At 47.1% G+C, this 16,471-nt stretch overlaps 7 protein-coding genes across 7 annotated transcripts; 4 read left to right on the forward strand and 3 right to left on the reverse strand.

Annotated features, from left to right (window-relative positions):
• Positions 1 to 802: 802 nt before the first annotated feature.
• Positions 803 to 2,499, forward strand: N7529_008117 (uncharacterized protein; the record flags this gene model as incomplete). Its single annotated transcript, XM_057243644.1, has 4 exons — positions 803 to 1,639; positions 1,705 to 1,779; positions 1,839 to 2,258; positions 2,383 to 2,499. The coding sequence occupies 4 exons, from the start codon at positions 803 to 805 to the stop codon at positions 2,497 to 2,499; spliced, it is 1,449 nt and encodes a 482-aa protein (XP_057095182.1).
• Positions 2,500 to 3,627: 1,128 nt separating this feature from the next.
• Positions 3,628 to 4,734, forward strand: N7529_008118 (uncharacterized protein; the record flags this gene model as incomplete). The annotated part of the gene is made up of 4 exons (XM_057243645.1): positions 3,628 to 3,729; positions 3,782 to 4,014; positions 4,072 to 4,418; positions 4,484 to 4,734. The coding sequence occupies 4 exons, from the start codon at positions 3,628 to 3,630 to the stop codon at positions 4,732 to 4,734; spliced, it is 933 nt and encodes a 310-aa protein (XP_057095183.1).
• A 230-nt stretch (positions 4,735 to 4,964) lies between these two features.
• Positions 4,965 to 5,336, reverse strand: N7529_008119 (LysM peptidoglycan-binding domain-containing protein; the record flags this gene model as incomplete). The annotated part of the gene is made up of 2 exons (XM_057243646.1): positions 4,965 to 5,146; positions 5,201 to 5,336. The coding sequence occupies 2 exons, from the start codon at positions 5,334 to 5,336 to the stop codon at positions 4,965 to 4,967; spliced, it is 318 nt and encodes a 105-aa protein (XP_057095184.1).
• A 1,757-nt stretch (positions 5,337 to 7,093) lies between these two features.
• On the forward strand, positions 7,094 to 9,338 carry N7529_008120 (fungal specific transcription factor domain-containing protein; the record flags this gene model as incomplete). Its single annotated transcript, XM_057243647.1, has 4 exons — positions 7,094 to 7,152; positions 7,202 to 7,467; positions 7,530 to 8,748; positions 8,801 to 9,338. Coding segments are annotated over 4 exons (2,082 nt in total), but the record flags the coding sequence as incomplete, so codon positions are not given.
• A 73-nt stretch (positions 9,339 to 9,411) lies between these two features.
• On the reverse strand, positions 9,412 to 11,188 carry N7529_008121 (uncharacterized protein; the record flags this gene model as incomplete). Its single annotated transcript, XM_057243648.1, has 2 exons — positions 9,412 to 10,197; positions 10,253 to 11,188. 2 exons carry the CDS (start codon positions 11,186 to 11,188, stop codon positions 9,412 to 9,414), a joined length of 1,722 nt encoding a protein of 573 aa, XP_057095186.1.
• Positions 11,189 to 11,795: 607 nt separating this feature from the next.
• N7529_008122 (acyclic terpene utilization AtuA family protein) lies at positions 11,796 to 14,010 on the forward strand (the record flags this gene model as incomplete). The annotated part of the gene is made up of 7 exons (XM_057243649.1): positions 11,796 to 11,862; positions 11,942 to 12,016; positions 12,072 to 12,250; positions 12,298 to 12,932; positions 12,987 to 13,190; positions 13,239 to 13,378; positions 13,436 to 14,010. 7 exons carry the CDS (start codon positions 11,796 to 11,798, stop codon positions 14,008 to 14,010), a joined length of 1,875 nt encoding a protein of 624 aa, XP_057095187.1.
• A 138-nt stretch (positions 14,011 to 14,148) lies between these two features.
• N7529_008123 (Glycoside hydrolase superfamily) lies at positions 14,149 to 16,245 on the reverse strand (the record flags this gene model as incomplete). Its single annotated transcript, XM_057243650.1, has 4 exons — positions 14,149 to 14,538; positions 14,605 to 15,944; positions 15,994 to 16,009; positions 16,069 to 16,245. The coding sequence occupies 4 exons, from the start codon at positions 16,243 to 16,245 to the stop codon at positions 14,149 to 14,151; spliced, it is 1,923 nt and encodes a 640-aa protein (XP_057095188.1).
• Between the last annotated feature and the right edge of the window lie 226 nt (positions 16,246 to 16,471).

A 16,471-nucleotide genomic window follows, 5' to 3' on the forward strand; every position in this document is an offset into this window, starting at 1 on the left:
CATTACCTGAACAAGCAGTAGCACCATGTAGCACCACTGCGGGCTTTTCATTGTGTCAATCTCTGCCTCAAAGCCTAGGAATCCCTGGCAAAGCATTTGATCAATGAATGCAGAGTTATAACTCCGCATTTCACCAGCTCCGTGCTGGTTTAGAAGGGAGTCCACAGCCGGTGTGCATCTTCATCTTCCAACTTGTTCCCTAATTTAGATCGCATACCACTGAAAAACCTTAGTGTAAGTAACCGTCTTTCTCAACTTCATGGGCCAATATGCATGTCGGGTAGAAAGTCTATGTCCTGTCAAGTGAACAGCCTAAATCAAAAGGTAAGCCCTGGTGGATATTATCCTTTGTTCTCGGCAGGGCGTTGCAAAGCATAGTCAGTTCTTTGAAAGAAAGATTCATTTGGCTTTGAGCGTCTGGGACCCCACAGCACTATGGGCTGGGTCGATACGAAAGAGCTCTCGGCAATTGGATGGAAAAAGATACATATCTACCAACGGAGAAATTCATCTTTGGGTCTTTGTCTAACGCAAGTATTTCCAGAAATCCCAAAATAGAAGGCGTGAGATGGCGCCTCATTATGTCCATTGTCTTTGTCCTCATCAACTGCACTGCTATCTACTTTGTCCTGGATCGGTTCAATCCGTGGTGGCTCTTTGTATCCATGAAATTCAGTTTCTTTGATTGCTTCCTACAAATACCCCTATACAACCCTCCATTTTGGTAATATTACAACCCGAAAAGTCAAGCCCGCTTGAATATTCTATCATCTGTGACCTTGTCCTTTTCATATTGTTCAATATGCCCCCACGGAAAGGCACACGGAAGCGAGTGCAAGAGCCACCCTCGGAGGCCGAGGCCGTTGAGGCATCCGACTCTCAGACCCCACCTCCCAAGAAGCCTAGAGGTCTCGGCAGAGCTAGGTCCAGATCTGTGACGCCACCTTCAGTCGTGATGTCTGAGGCCTCTATAGCGAAAGGCAAGGGTGCCGTGTATTCACAGACCGAAGAGGAGATTGAGGAGATGACCGAAATGGGTATGCAGCCAGAAAAACTTTTGAACAACGTTTCCTACATCGTCATGGAACAAATGGCGGGCGTTGGAGTTCCTCCTCGCCCAAAACGGCACTTTCCTCCAAGACAACAGAGATGGAAACATGATGGTGATGAGCCTATCACGAACATAGAGGATGTTCCGGAAGGCTGGAATGCCAACGAGCCGGATTTAGACTACGACGATGTCGATGCTCAAATTGATAGATGTTTTGAGAGGTTGGAGGATGGGATTATGCCTCGAGTCTTCGAAATCCGGTTGGACAGTCTCTTGGCTGCGAGGAACGCACGCAATGCCATGATCGGTTCCGAGCCGACGGGTCTCAGTTATGAGATCGTCCAACGACTGCATGCGTTGAAGCTCATAAAAGATCATCTCGAAACCAAAGGAGACCCAGATGTACAGCTTCCGAATGTCCGGGCTTTGCTGAAGGCTTATAGGGCAGGCGAATTGAAATGGTCCGAGGGCATGGTGACTTATTGGTCCAATGGTTTGCAACTCAATACACCCACAAAATTCAACCGAGAGCTTCATGAGCAAATGACGCTGGAGAATGATGCCACTAAGTCTTGGTGGGTGGAGGGTGTAAGTTGATATTGTCTTCCATCCAAATTTGGTGCTCATTCTCTGATTCAAGATGTGATATCTAGCTTTTACAAGCAGGACCCAATAACATGGGGGAGTTTGCTGTCTTTGTGCCATACAACTCCGCAAGAGCAGTGAAGGTATGATGCCCCTATCTTGTACTTTGCGTCCTTCTTTCTGACTTGTATCTATTATATAGTTTGACATATGGGTTACAGCTCAAGACCGGCCTAGACCACCTGAAATCCTTAAAAGCCGCACATTCTCTGTACTATATGACACTGGTGCAGATATCATGGCCATTCCAAGAGAAAGTCTCGAGGAAATCGAGGAACTGGGCACCAATGCTACAGTACTAGGTTATACTATAGTGGAAACCCCATCGGGCGTTCTGATGTCCAAGGTTGTAGAACTTGACATCACAGTGCAGGTCCCATTCCTCAACAAATTTATGAGTTGCTGGCTCAAGGTTCCGGCCTGTATTCTCGAGACACAACCAGGAATGGCCGGTCGTGTGACTTTCCTTTCGGGCCCTTTCCCACGATTTGCGTTTTATACTGGGACCTGTCCAAATGGACTGGGCCTGCTTCATTTTACTAATCACAAGCGTGAACTAGATGTGAGCATGGTAGAAATGCCCGAAGGTTATTCCTTTGATTTGCCGGGGCCACCGCCCATCATGTTACCACCATCGCCAGGAGGTGGACCACCAGCACACATGGTGAAAGCAATAAGACAAGCAGTCCGGGGCAAAGCAGTCCGGGGCAGAGCATTCAGGGGCAGAGGAAGAGGTGCCAGGGGAGGTAGGGGCAGGGTCAGCCGATGAAGAGGAAGATGATTGGAAGCAAGCGTGCCCCTGATCAAGGATCTTTTGTCACATATACATGGGGGGTCAATTGCCCACCGCTTGGTTTTAGTTCATTTCTTGTACTTGGGATTGTTTATTTTGGGCCTTTCATAACATTTTGACTTTTCAAAATGCTTTCAATCCGTCTTTCGATCGAGCTTTCTGTTCTGGTCTTTCTTTACATCCATTTCTTTGGGGTCTCTTTCCAGTTCATGTTTCAATTGTGCACATGCAGTGATTTACATTCTTTGAATATCATTACAGTTGCATATCTTTAGTATAAACTGCTTCCAAGCTCTTTAGACGCGATTTATTAAATAGATTGGATCCTCCAAGCCTGTTCTGCTTTTGTAGAGTTGTACCTACATATTTATGCAACTTATGAAAACTTGCACCAGTACCAAAATTCTATCAAATTTGCCGCTCCAACTTCAGATAACACCCTCTCAACACATCCCTGACACTTGACATCTTTGAAATATGCAACTCCACTTCACAATGCTTCAAGCACGCAGCCCTAGCATATCAAACAGCCATCGAGTCAAGGTGCCGTTGCAGCCTTTGGAGGATACGTCTTGCCATCCTTCTCGACCTTGGGTTCGCATTCACACCACTCGCTTTTGGGAATAAAGTCCATCACAGAAGGAATATGGATTCCGCAACCCCACCAGGTGGCCTTATCTGTGGTCAACAGTTAGCTATTGTCTACATGCGAGACTAATTGAAACTTACTGCAGTTCGAGCAGCTGGCTTTCCTACACATGATGAGATTGAAATAGATTGGGGGTAGAGGTATTTCAAGGCTGAATGCTGGTTGTTACAACGGGAGAGTTGCTTTTTATATCCTTTTCGCTCCGATATTAGTCATGTTCCGTTAGAGTTCGCCGACATCTGAAGCCCGAGTCCCCGACACTGCTTGTCCAATTTTAGATTATTGAATTGCGGTCTGACGATAAGCTCAGCTGAATGCCGACTTAAATGTCACCGTAATTGGATTCTTCTAGGCTTTTGTGTCCAGCTGAAGGCAAATTCGCCAAAATTTGCTATAGTGGGGTATCCGCGGGGAACCCGCCGTTGTTCAACTTCACTTCTTTTTGCCATTGAACTCGATATTCCGATTGAATTACGCCTCCCATAAGCCATGGTTGTTATTGCAGTCGCTGGTGGAAGTGGTGGGGTGGGAAAAACCATTGTTGAAAAATTACTGGAATCTAAATTCGACGTTGTCATTTTATCACGCACTGTATGTTTATGCCGGGACTCTGCTATCGAGCGAATACTTATGTGTCTCGCAGGCTAGGCAGGAAAATTCCTCACAAAAAGTTCAAAATTTGCAAATCAATTACGATGACATTCCCTCTATGGCACATGAATTTGAGCGACACAAGATCCACACCATAATATCAGCGATTGGTCTTGTTTCTGATGAGACCAGCCAGTCTCAGTTGAACTTGATCGAAGCTGGAGAGAAGTCGGTATCAACGAAAAGATTTATTCCAAGTGAATACTCTTTCATACAAACCCCAAAGTAGGTTTTTCGCTTCCATCTGCATGATCTTTTTCGCTAAAACAATTACCCCATAAGTCTACTTTCAATTGACCCGAGCATTCAATGGTGGCTCGATGCGGCAGAACGTCTCAAGGCTAGTGGGCTGGAATATACCAGGGTAATCCCTGGCTTTTTCATGGACTACTGGGGAATGCCTTATGTCCAAACACACCTACAACCATTTACCTTTGGAATTGACATAGCGAGTGGCACGGCTGCGATTCCAGGGAATGGTGACAACGTGATATGTATGACCTATACATATGATCTGGCCACTTACTTGGTCAAAGCACTTGATCTTGACAACTGGCCTGAGTTCAGTATCATTGTTGGCGACGAGGTCACCTACAACCAGGTACTGGAATTGGCGGAAGAATTCACCGGTAAGTGCACTAGTTTTAAATCCCCACCTGGGCTTCAGTGATACTCACAATGTTTCCTGGGACAGGCAAGAAATTCAAAGTCACCTATGATACCTTGGAGCAGATCACGGCTGGGAACGTCACCGTCCCTCCTCAACCAGAAGGTGTAGACTCCTCATCAGATGAAATCAAAGAGATGACTGCGCTAGTGAGTAGACTCACAGTCAATAATGTGTTTCAATTGCCAAAGGATCGTCTCAACGCTCAGTTCCCAGAGGTGAAACCAGTCACCTTCAGAGAATTTCTACAAAACGCCTGGGGACGAAGCAGGGTATAAGACTGCTCTGTGAATACTGAAGATGGAATATTAACAGAAGGAATGTTTATCCAAAGAAAATCGGCGCAAATGTGATTTAATGAACGTTTTGTTGAAATCTGCAAAAAAGCCAATTCAAAAATCACCCTGTTATTTTTTCCATCAAACAACTTGAAAGCTCAACAGTATCCAAGATTGAATACTTTAAGTTGCAACGAGACTTGTCACAATATTGCAATTAACAAGAGCCTCTAGCAAACGGGTCCAGGGCGCTGAACACCGACGCAAACCTGTCGGCCAGGAATGAGATTGGAACACCACGGATTGATATCGGTGTTCCAGCACATCAGCTGACTCATGGTGAACCGATTCTGGTTCCGTGAAATGATATCCCAGCAGGTATCCCCGTCGCTAACAGTGTAGTAGTCCGTGCCTGCTTTCGTGTCAGCGCGTCTTGAAATTGCGGACCCGTTTCATGTACACTTACAGTACTCGGTACTGGTCCATGCGTCGTGTTGCTCCGCGGGTTTGGGGACATTCTTAGGGAGTTCGACTGCAGCTGATGCGCTCAGGGAGGCAATTCCGAGAACGCAAAGGAGAGATCGGATGCAGATGGCGACCATTGTGGATCGATCGAAAGTTCTGTCCTGTTATTTGCTTGGGGATATATTGTTGACTTGGCGATAGAAAGATTCAGATGAAGGGTTAGCTCAAATACTTTTATATTCAAGATTTATTGAACCATGAAAAGCTGAATTCCTGTTTTTAGAGTCAACTTTACCATTTCAAGCCAATCCATACGACTTGGCAAACATCATGCCTGCAAATTGACCCATCAAAGCTGATAACTTCTGTCATAGGTTGCATTTGTCTTCGAACATTGTAACCATGCTTGTTCTTTGACAGTGAGGCTTTGAAACATAGTGAACGGCAACATAGAGACGATGTCAACTTCAGCCAATAGATTCTGTATATTTATTCACATCGTGGCTTTATGTTTTCTCATTGCTCAACATGTCTCGGCTTCTTTGATAAAAGTCCGCTTTGTTTTACGGTTACATCGCCTATCGATATAATTTACCAAGGAGAGGTAACCTTATCAAGTGGGCATGCTGTCATGCAGAGAAGAGTGTGACCATGGCCTGAGCCACCATCATTTATCTAAGGTGAAGCAAAGGTAGCGCAAACAAGTGCTCACAACATGTCTGGATCGGTGCGACATATACTATATTCCCTACGGTCAGTGAACAATCCGCCCTCTACGAGCGAGACATTTAGAGTTAGTTGATCATGGCTCGCGGCTATTTGTTACCCTTAGATTGGGTTGTTGCAGACAAACATCCACTGTTACATCGGAACGACTTTGAGAGACGATATATTCGACTAATTGAGATGGCTATCATTTGGAAGTTCTCTAATCACTAAGAGTATAGAAGTACCTGGTTAGCCTTCGGGACATGAAAATGAAAGTACATGCATTTGGAGGGGAACGCAAGGATCATCCAATTTGTATCAAGTGAATCACATCATCTCATTAGCAGTAGCATATGTGCCATACGGTTGTTACCATGATGGCCAGAGCTAGGACAGTCAGATACTGACGTTTACTCCAGTTTGCTCACTGTAGCACTCATTGTACTCACCTCGATCGAGGTTTGCTCCTTTGGACCTTTCCAAGAGATTTTGATAAGGACTACCTGGTAATATTTGGGTGAGGCATGTAATGATCAATATGGCTTTGATCTAGACCGATAAACAATGTATTTCGGCGAAAAGTGTAGGTTTTCTAGAACCCCAGACCTCGGATATGTTCTACGCCGCTTTTGCCGTGTACCGATGATCCTCCCCGATGGATTCAAACGGGGAGTACACAATCTGAGCTGAGCACACAATCCAGAATTTGTCACAAGCCAATAAGTTGGGGAAATTGTAAAGTGATCAAGGTGTTGAATCTGATCAGTCGATCTATCTCAATTATGGTTGTTGCCTGAGGCAACAAACTCGAACTTACTGAGTCATCATTTATGCCTTGGTGCCTGGATACCGTCGGAGCTGCGGAAGTGTCGTGGTGTTTCCAACTTTAAGACACACTTTTAAACATTCAATATGAATGAACGGGATTGATTTTCGCAAATTGAAAGGATTTGTTCAGGTCTGGTGCTGCTACTAAGACGTTTTGTATCATGGATGGGAATACTAGCAACCTTGTACGCGTTGCCAAGGTATCAACTCGCCCCAACTCCCCCTATATACTCCGTTCTGAATTCCCATTTTAATTGGGCATTGACTCTAACTTTTCTTCCGTGCAAAGGCATGCAGTATTTGTAGAAGAAAGAAGGTCAAATGTGATGGGACTCGACCGGTTTGTGTTTCCTGCAGAACGTTTGACTTGCCCTGCAAGTACGAAGACACCGTGCGACGCAGGAAGAAGCCCAATCGGTACATTAACCTATGTTTGTTCAATCCAAGAAGCTAAACAGTTTCGTAGTGAAGAACGTCTTCAAGAGCTGGAACAGCGCATTCGATCATTACAAGATGAATTGAATGAAGCGCACACCACTAAAAGGAGACGACTCATGAGTGACGATAACACAGGCCCAGAACATGTCCAGCTCTCAGATGAATCTGATTCAGAACTACCGTCTCCAAAAGATGATACCATTTCAGTGCCCTTCGAGGCCGAGGCCGATCGAGGCGATGGCGACGGAGGGTCATATACCCTTAAAACCCCGAAAGGCGCCATGCGCTTTTTTGGTCAGTATTGGCTCACCGACAATGGTTTCACGGTTGACCTTGCTGATTCTACCGACTTCCAGGTGCATCCTCCCAATTTTCAATTGTCTCCCCTGAGGGTGTGGGTTGGCTTGAAAGTAAAACGGGGAATAATTCGTGGCGCCATGTCGCCCAGAGAAACGGCAGCCGATGGAGGCTAGCTGATTGGTATCCCCGAGCTCTCAAAGATGATTTCCAGAGAAGATGCTCACACCCCCTGCCATCGAAGACCGTCATACTAGAACTGGTCCAGGAGTATTTTGCCACGTTCAACAAAGCCCTACCTTTGTTTGACTCCGAAAGCTTCATGGGAATGATCAATAGACATTTTTCGTGGAATCCCAGCGAAAGTCCGTCATGGTGGGCTGCACTAAACATTGTTCTTGCTATGGGATACAGGCAAAGGGCAGAGAGCCCAGGCGCTAGCAGCGATGACTGGCAAAGCTGCCTGGGTCACGTCAAAAACGCAATGAACGTGGTCACAGAGCTGTTTATGCGGACGTGTGACCTACTAGCTGTCCAAGCTCTTCTTGGTCTGGCATTTTTCTTCCAAGGCACGCCAAACCCCCAGCCTCTGTTCATGTTTGCCGCTGCTGCTGTGCGGCTGTCGCAATCTATTGGGTTGCACAAGTCTAACTCCTTTGATCTCCCGGCGTCTCAGGTTGAGGAACGGAGGAGGGTCTTTTGGATGGCGTTTATGCTGGACGCCGACATCTGTCAGCGGACCGGTCGTCCTGCAGCTCAGGATACCCGCGATTTCAGTACTCTGCTACCCCGAGAAGATCCACCTGATGGTCTAGGCGTGATGGAAGTCGGAAACTCAAAGTTCAACTTTTTCTCGGCACTAGCTCGATTTGCTTTGATCCAACGGCGAGTTTGTGATGAGCTGTATAGCACCCACGCTTTCAAGAAACCCAAGGAAGAATTGATGAAAGATGTGAGGTCGTGCTTTGACGATATTGAAGCCTGGAAACAAAGTATTCCGCCGAGCCTTCGACCGCAACGAAACTTTTCGCTCAATCACCATGCCTTCCGCCCATACATATTGAGGCTCCATTTTGCATACCATTGTTGCTATCTCAATATTCACCGAGTCTGCCTGCTTCCTCGACGCTGGCCAGCCAGCCCGCAGAATGAAGGTGCTATCCCGCCAGGACCACTGATTGATCGAGAGACCTCAATGCAACAATCCCTGGAAGCAGCACGCGCTGCTATTGATTTGATCGGCCAAGTTCGAGATGACTTTGGCCAATCCTTTGAATGGTGATGTGCTCTCATGCGTGAAATCTTGCCGAGATACTAACATTCCAAGCAGGAGCATTGTTTACTTCCCAGGAGCAGCTTCAGTGGCACTCTTCTCGGAAATTCTCATCGATCCTTCGCGCCCCGACACCGAATCGGATATTTCTATGATCCATACGGTTGTAAATTTCCTTTCAAAGGTTGCATCCCAAGAACAAGACACATACTTAGACTATGTGTTAGCGTTGTGCTCCGACTTCGAACATGAAGCCAAAAAAGAGTTACATCGGGCTAGAAACCCTGAGCCGAATCCCATGAGCAATAATCAGCCAACTGTTACTCGCCCGCAATGGCAAATCTGGGCGCAGAATGACTATCTACCCCAGACCCAGTTGACGGGGGGAGACTTCAACCAGCCCCAACCAACTCGCAATGATCCAAGCGATTTTCCATCTTCAAATATGCCTGCTCCAGAGCAAATTCCACAAAATCTAGGACAGCTACCGTATCCTGCCCCCCTTTCTTGGAATTGGCAAGACATGTTAGCAGGTGTTCCTCCAGCTTATGATTTCGGACCATATGATTTGAGTGGGGCTTCTGGAGGATTGTGATGCCACATCATATTCATGAAGCTATATACTATGTACTCATCTAGCAACCTAAATCGGTATCTCTAGAGAAAGATCATGCCCAGGTGATGTTTCTGTCGTGATAGCAATTAGGAACAGGAGGCTGTGTCCAAATAGGGCTAGCATCCTTATTATTTAGTGTGGCCACGGGCCTCAAGAGATCCATTGGTCCCCATGGGCTGTCTGCGAAGCTCATCATGAATGGTGAGTCCTGTGCAAGATATTCCGGGAAGACCCGCTTCCATCCATCAATGACCTGGAGCAAAATCTCCGCGACGAACTGGTCAGGAGAAGAGCGCGCAAACTTGAATGTATCGAGAGTCTTTTGAACCACATCGACGGGGTAGAGACCAATTTCCTCTTCAACCAAAATAGTATCTGCTGCTACGAGCGAGCTGACCACGTGGTACGAGCCTCCCTTTTGGGCCCGGTCTCTGATTGCCATCATCGTCGCCAGAGCACCAATAACGCCTGTATTCATATCGGAAATTGGCAGTGGGGGAAGAACACTCGTTCCCTCGTCGAATCCCATCGACCGACCCATTACGTATGATGCGCCTGATGCAGCGTCCCCAATCTGCTGCCAGCCTGGTCTCTCGGCGAATGGACCCGATGGACCGTAACAATTTTCGTCGACATATACGATACCCTTGTTCCTTTTGGCTGCAATACTGAGCATGCTCTGCAACCCGAGACCTTTCCGATCGAGCGATCCGTAACGGAAGCCTTGGACAAACACATCCGCTTCGCCCACGAGCTCCATAAGACGTGCCATGTCCTCCTCTTTTCCAATGTCGAGGTCGATTGTACGTTTTCCCGCATTGAGGACCAGTTGGAGAACCTTTTGTGGATGATTAGCATTGGGTTTTCATGACAAGGAAACAAACTCCACATACGTTTAGATCTGCCAGTCGGCTGCAGTTAACCCGGATCACGTCGGCGCCAAATGATGCCAGAGTTACACCGACCGTGGGCCCGGCGATAATTCGAACCATCTCCACAACCTTGATTCCAGCAAGGGGACGACGATCAGGTAGTTGGCTCAGGGGGGAGGGAGCAGTCGATTGCGCATACGACTCATGGGTATAATTGATGAGAGGGTGCTCGGCAAGACGCTTCCCCATTTCAGTCTTCCTCCAACCTTCAGGCGAGTAGCAGATGCTTCCACACAATCCATGCCTCACATTGTGCATTTCAAGCTCATCGGCGCTCCACTTCTGTACATGGTCCCGTAGATATTCATATCCTTCCTTGAAGTCCTTCAAAGGAACATTCATGTCGATCCCCATGGATTCAAGGGTCTTACTCGCATCCAAAGATCCATGTAGCTGATACCAAACTTTGGGGTCCTTTGTGGGATACAGAGCAGTTGCTCGACCGGACAATGGGCCAACACCGAAACCCTTCTCAAAGTCTCTGTCAAAGATACCGGCCAGTTCCCCGGCCCTTGCAAGGTCGGAGATATCTTTGCCTTTCACGAATGCAGTGAAGGTTGACGCAAGCCAGAGGCCAGCATGGTCCGTATTCACGGTGACGCTTGCTTCTTTCGCTAGTTTGCTGTCTCGAAGCTCCAATAGCTCGTTTGCAACCACTCCACACATGGCATGCAAGGCTGCTGTGACAACTGGGGACTTCATTGGGCCAGGCACCATAGGATCAGGTCGACCTTCGAACTTGACGGTATCCCATAGCGCGGTATCCTTCGTGAAACCAGGGGTTTTCGATGCGAGCAGTTCGAAGACGCGGCGGGAGTCTTCTGGTACCGGGAGGAATTCCTTGTCAATGTAGGTTCCAGGTCCGTAGACCTCGTCTCCGGGGATAGTCCGATGCATTGTGATTTGGCTTGAAGAAAAAAAGAAGTAATTATGAAGATTAGTGAACAAACTTCACTGGCAGATGCCGTTACCTTTATATAATTGCACTAAATAACATGAGATAAACGTGACACACTGTCCGATCATCCACCAATTAGTGGAATCATACTATTGGCCTTCAGACTCGACGCCTATCCACAAAAGGCAGCATGCGCGAATCCCACGGCGATCGGCCATTTCATAATTTCATAATCCCGCGGGACAAAAGCCAATTCTAGCCGCGCCGGAAGACATCCGAGGCTTGATGCGCAATGCAAAAGTCCCATTTCAAGGTCCAGTCTTTCCCGATTGGCGACCCGCTTCGGAGGCCGGCTCTTCGAAAGTTCCACGGCCCACGGGAGTTATGACTCGTTCGTGTCGCATAGTTAACAGGGATCGGCCCATATATTTTCCCAGCTTTCAAGCCGGTAACTGAGGGGTTGTGCTGCTTAAAGAGAATACATTATTTCAGTGAAATCTTAAAAAAGGAAGAGATTCTGCGATCCATATTCCATATAAAATTTTTTCTTTGAAGCAAGTTCAATTTTGATACAATCAACGATTAAATATACATTTAAACTATACAATGGCGTTCAGCTCGGGTGAAAATAGCCGACGACCAGTCAGAATCGCCAATTGCTCAGGTTATCATGGTATGAACATATGGACACACATAGGAATAGGACTATGTATCTAATAGAGGAAAGAGACATTGCTAATTTAACAATGCAGGGGATCCTGAATATGAGATGTATCGCCAGGCCACTTTGGGCGATGTTGATTTCATTACAGGTGATTACCTGGCAGGTATGTTTATTGACATTTATCAGTGAACGACATACAATGTTCTAATTGTACGAAGAGGTCAATATGGCAAACAATGCTCAAGCTTTCAAATCCGGGAACCACCCTGGATACGAGGAAACAGCGTGGGAAGGCCTCAAGCAGACCATCGATGTCATTGCCGAAAAGGGGATTAAAGTTGTAATCAACGGGGGTGCCCTCAATCCCAAGGGATTGGCTCTCAGGGTGGACGAACTGGTAAGATCTATGGCTTTAAGAAGAACTTCAGATGCTGAACCATACAGGCCCGCAAGAAAGGGCTTGCTTTGCGAGTCGCTTACTTGGAAGGAGATGATCTGTACCCAAAGTTCGGTCCTAACATGCCCCGATCTGCAGATGAACTGAAGCATCTTGATGCTGGAAACCAATTCGTGAAGCCTGGCCCCCTTACTTATGCATTCACCCATTCTGAAAAGCCCGTGCCCATGGTATCGGCACACGCATACCTCGGGGCTCGAGGTATTGTGGAAGGGCTCCGCCGTAAGGCTGATATTATCATCTGCGGTCGTGTAGCAGATGCTAGTCCTGTTATTGCCGCCGCCTGGTACTGGCATTCTTGGGATGAGTCTGACTACGACCGTCTTGCGGGCTCCCTGATTGCAGGTCACCTCATTGAATGTTCGGCATATGTCACTGGTGGCAATTTCTCTGGATTTGATCGCTACCCCATTGACACTTTGGTTGAGCCTGGCTTCCCCATTGCGGAAATTGATGCAGATGGCTCGTGCATTATTACGAAACATTTAAACACGGGTGGCATGGTGAATGTTGATACGGTCAAGTGTCAATTCCTATACGAGCTTCAAGGAAATGTCTATCTGAACAGCGATGTCAGCGCTGGTTTAGACGACGTTGTTGTTGAACAAGTTGGGGAGGATAGGTAATTACTTCGCTCACAATATCCAATCAGAAGACTCATCTAACCATGTTTCAGGGTTCGTGTAAGTGGTATTCGTGGATACCCTCCCCCGCCAACCACGAAGCTAGCGGTCTTCTACCCCGGTGGTTTTGAGTCTCAACTCCTACTCAACGCCACTGGTTATGGAACCACTCGGAAGTGGGATCTGATTGAAACCCAACTTCGTCACTTTATCCCAAAGGAGGCAATGGAGCGCATTGATACCCTTGAATTTCAAAGGTACATAACCCTGTTTTCCGACTTGACCACTACTCACCGATGATATAGAATCGGTGTTCCCGCTCCTAATCCTACGTCGCAGCAGCAAAGTACCACATATCTTCGCATTTTCGTTGCTGCGGTCGAGGCTGATGCCGTTCTCGCTGTGGCAAAAGCAATGAAAGATGTTTCTCTCAAACATTTCTCCGGTACAAAAGATTTCCCATTGAAACATGTAGATTGATTGATTAACTATGGCTTGATAGGTTTCCATTCTTCCCTCGATATGCGTACAGCAGTCCCCCGCCCGATCCTAGCATACTATCCCGCCCTCGTTGAGCAGAACGCCCTTGTCGAGTCGATCGTTCTTATCGATGGACCCGAGTCTTTCACCGCGTTCCCAATAGGCTATCCCTCATCATACGAAGATCTCCAGCCTCGCTTAAGTTACGATCACAGTCCATCAAATGATGAAGTAGCGCTTCTCCAATCTCCCACACGGTCGATCAGACTCGGCGACATTGCTCTAGCCCGTTCAGGCGACAAAGGAGCAAATCTCAACTTTGGAATATTTGTCCCCAACGCCGAACATTGGCCTTGGTTGCGCTCTTATATGAGCCGTGAGCGTGTACGCACTATGATGGCCGCTGACGACGATTGGGACGAGTCCTTCCTGGTCGAGAGGGTGGAATTCCCACATATTCATGCCGTGCACTTTGTGATTTATGGAATTCTTGGAAGGGGTGTTAGTAGTTCAAGTCGACTGGATGGATTTGGTAAGGGATTTGCGGATTATTTGCGGGATAAGATTGTTGAGGTCCCGGTGCAGATTTTGGATTGAATTGCATTTTAATATCATATTTCTCGAATACAACTGTTATATCATTATGATAGTCTATGAATCGCATACATACCGTCTATTCATACAGGATCACGGGATAATGTCAAATGTCCAAATCCATGCTTCATCTCTTTTGATTTAGGAGACCGCCAAGACAGCAACAGCCCAAGGATCCATGACTATCGAATAATTTCCTTGGGAATTGAAGATACTGGTGGTGACAGTTTGTACTTGGGCGTTGAATGGCGTATCTCCCTGGTACTGAGGAGCCGCGAGGACCTCCAGCTTACCGGTTTTTGTGCCTGGTATACTCACTTTCACAGTCTGCTCTTCAGTTCCATAGTTCGCCAGTTTCAAATAGTACTGCGAGTCTGTCTTTGAAGCCACCCAATAAACCGGTCCAAATTCCGCCGATGACTCAACTGAGAGAATTGTGTCGCCTTTGTTAGATGCGAACATCTTTGTAACGAAGTACGAGGTCGAAGGGGTGATGGAGTTTGGGGTATTGTTGAACCCATATAATGTTGGCTATGAGAGCACAGTTAGTTGTAGCTCTCGATGAAGGTGCAAGACTTGATCCTGGGGTGTTCTTACCGACCATGACGCGAAGTCAAAGTGCTGTAACAGAGGCGCATAAGCCGCCATCTTGACAACATCACTGTTCCGCTCCATTCCAATCATATATACAGCTTCGCTGCAGCTGCCTTGCATAAATGGCCAATAGTCTCCATCGGGACTTGTTGTATTCCGACATCCAAACTCGCCGATCATCACAGATTGGTTCCGTGGCTGGTTGTCAAACTGGTTGAACAACTTCACGAAATCATCGGGCTTTCGGTAGAGGTGTAGGTCAATGATAACATTTTCGGGGAGTGGTGATGGCAGACACTTGTAATCTCCATTAGAAGCAATGAAACTGATGTCCGGGTATTTGTCGCGAATCGCCTTGTAGATTTGGTTGAATCGGTCTGGATAGCTCTCACAGCCGCCAGTGAGGTCGTCTTCATTGCCAATTTCAATAAGGTCGACCTTCCATGGCTTCTTTCGGCCGTTCTGCGCTCGCAGGTTCCCATAGTGTGTCGAATCATCTCCAAAGAGATATTCCATCTCATTCATGATATCCTCAATGAAAGGTTCGAGGTCTGGTCCTGATAAAATATCGCCATATGACTTGCCTGCCCAGAGAGCCAGAAGAGGTGCCATATTCATATCCTCACACCACCATAAATACTCATCCAGGCCAAGAGCATCTGTGTTGGGGTAAAACCAATCGCTTTCTCTCCCCGGTCGATCTACCACAGGCCCAATTGTGGTGTTCCATTTCCAGCGGGTATCAACCTCCAATCCTTCGAGGTTGTTACCACCCGGGAAACGGAGGAATGCTGGGTTGGCCTCGTCTAGGAATGAAGCAAGATCATCTCGTAAACCATTCTCTCGTCCTTTGAATGTCGGCGGGAACAACTGGATGTAGCCAAAGTTGAGTGAGCTGCCACCCACTTTCGACCCATCGAACGTCAAATGCCACTCATTGTACCCATCTGGAGAGTAGGTTGTGTTGAATGTGGTCTTGAATTCAGTAAATTTTGATTCCGTGCTCTTGACAGTCAAGTTGTGATCCGCATATATTTTACCACTCATTGTGCCGACAAGCTGCAAATTAATCGTTCCTGAGTAATTGCCCATCATCCAGAAGGAGCTATTGTATGTGGCACTTGTAACGGGAATCCCATTGTAGCCAGTATTTGCAAACCCAACATACTCTGTGACTCCATCGGGTACTTCGACGTTGAGAGAAGACGTAATCGCTTTGCTCACGGGCTTTGACGAATCCTGTGAAATTATCACATTGCCTACCGGCGCATAAGAAGTGAGACTTAGGCTGGTTCCTTGAAAGCCATTGTTCTGTAGTAATTGTCCGTGGATTCCACCGTCACCTTAGTCTGTCAGTAGGGCTTGTGGGCTCACTCAATGCGGATTCCATACCAGAATGGTCCATTTCCTAGAAAGCCGAAATGTTAGCGAAACGGTCATTGATCTCAAGAGTCGAGCTGTACTGACCTCGAACATGATTCCATATAACAGAGGGCTTGACTTGTTTCCACCCTCACTTGAAATAGTCAAACTGATAGGATCAACTGAGCCATTGCTGTAAGCTAAAGCGCCGGCAAGGCACGTAGCCAGAGCGATACATCTCGCAGCACCAAGACTAGAGTACGTCACAGAATTCGATTTCATAGCAGGTCAATCTTCAGACAACGATATTGGTAGGAGTCACAAAGCAAAGCAAAGGTGGAAAGAAGATACCATGCCGGGAAAGGTCAAGCTTTGTCTGATGCGTTGCCCCTGTCTTGGACGCAGCATTTTGTATGGGTATCTAGTGTGATTCGCTGCTGAATCTGGCAGGACAGCCTGCTCCACATAGGCATCATGGACCCTGATATGGAGGCCCACAAATCATCTC

Source organism: Penicillium soppii (genome assembly GCF_028829465.1).
Source record: "Penicillium soppii strain IBT 18220 chromosome Unknown utg000006l, whole genome shotgun sequence".
NCBI lineage: Eukaryota > Fungi > Ascomycota > Eurotiomycetes > Eurotiales > Aspergillaceae > Penicillium > Penicillium soppii.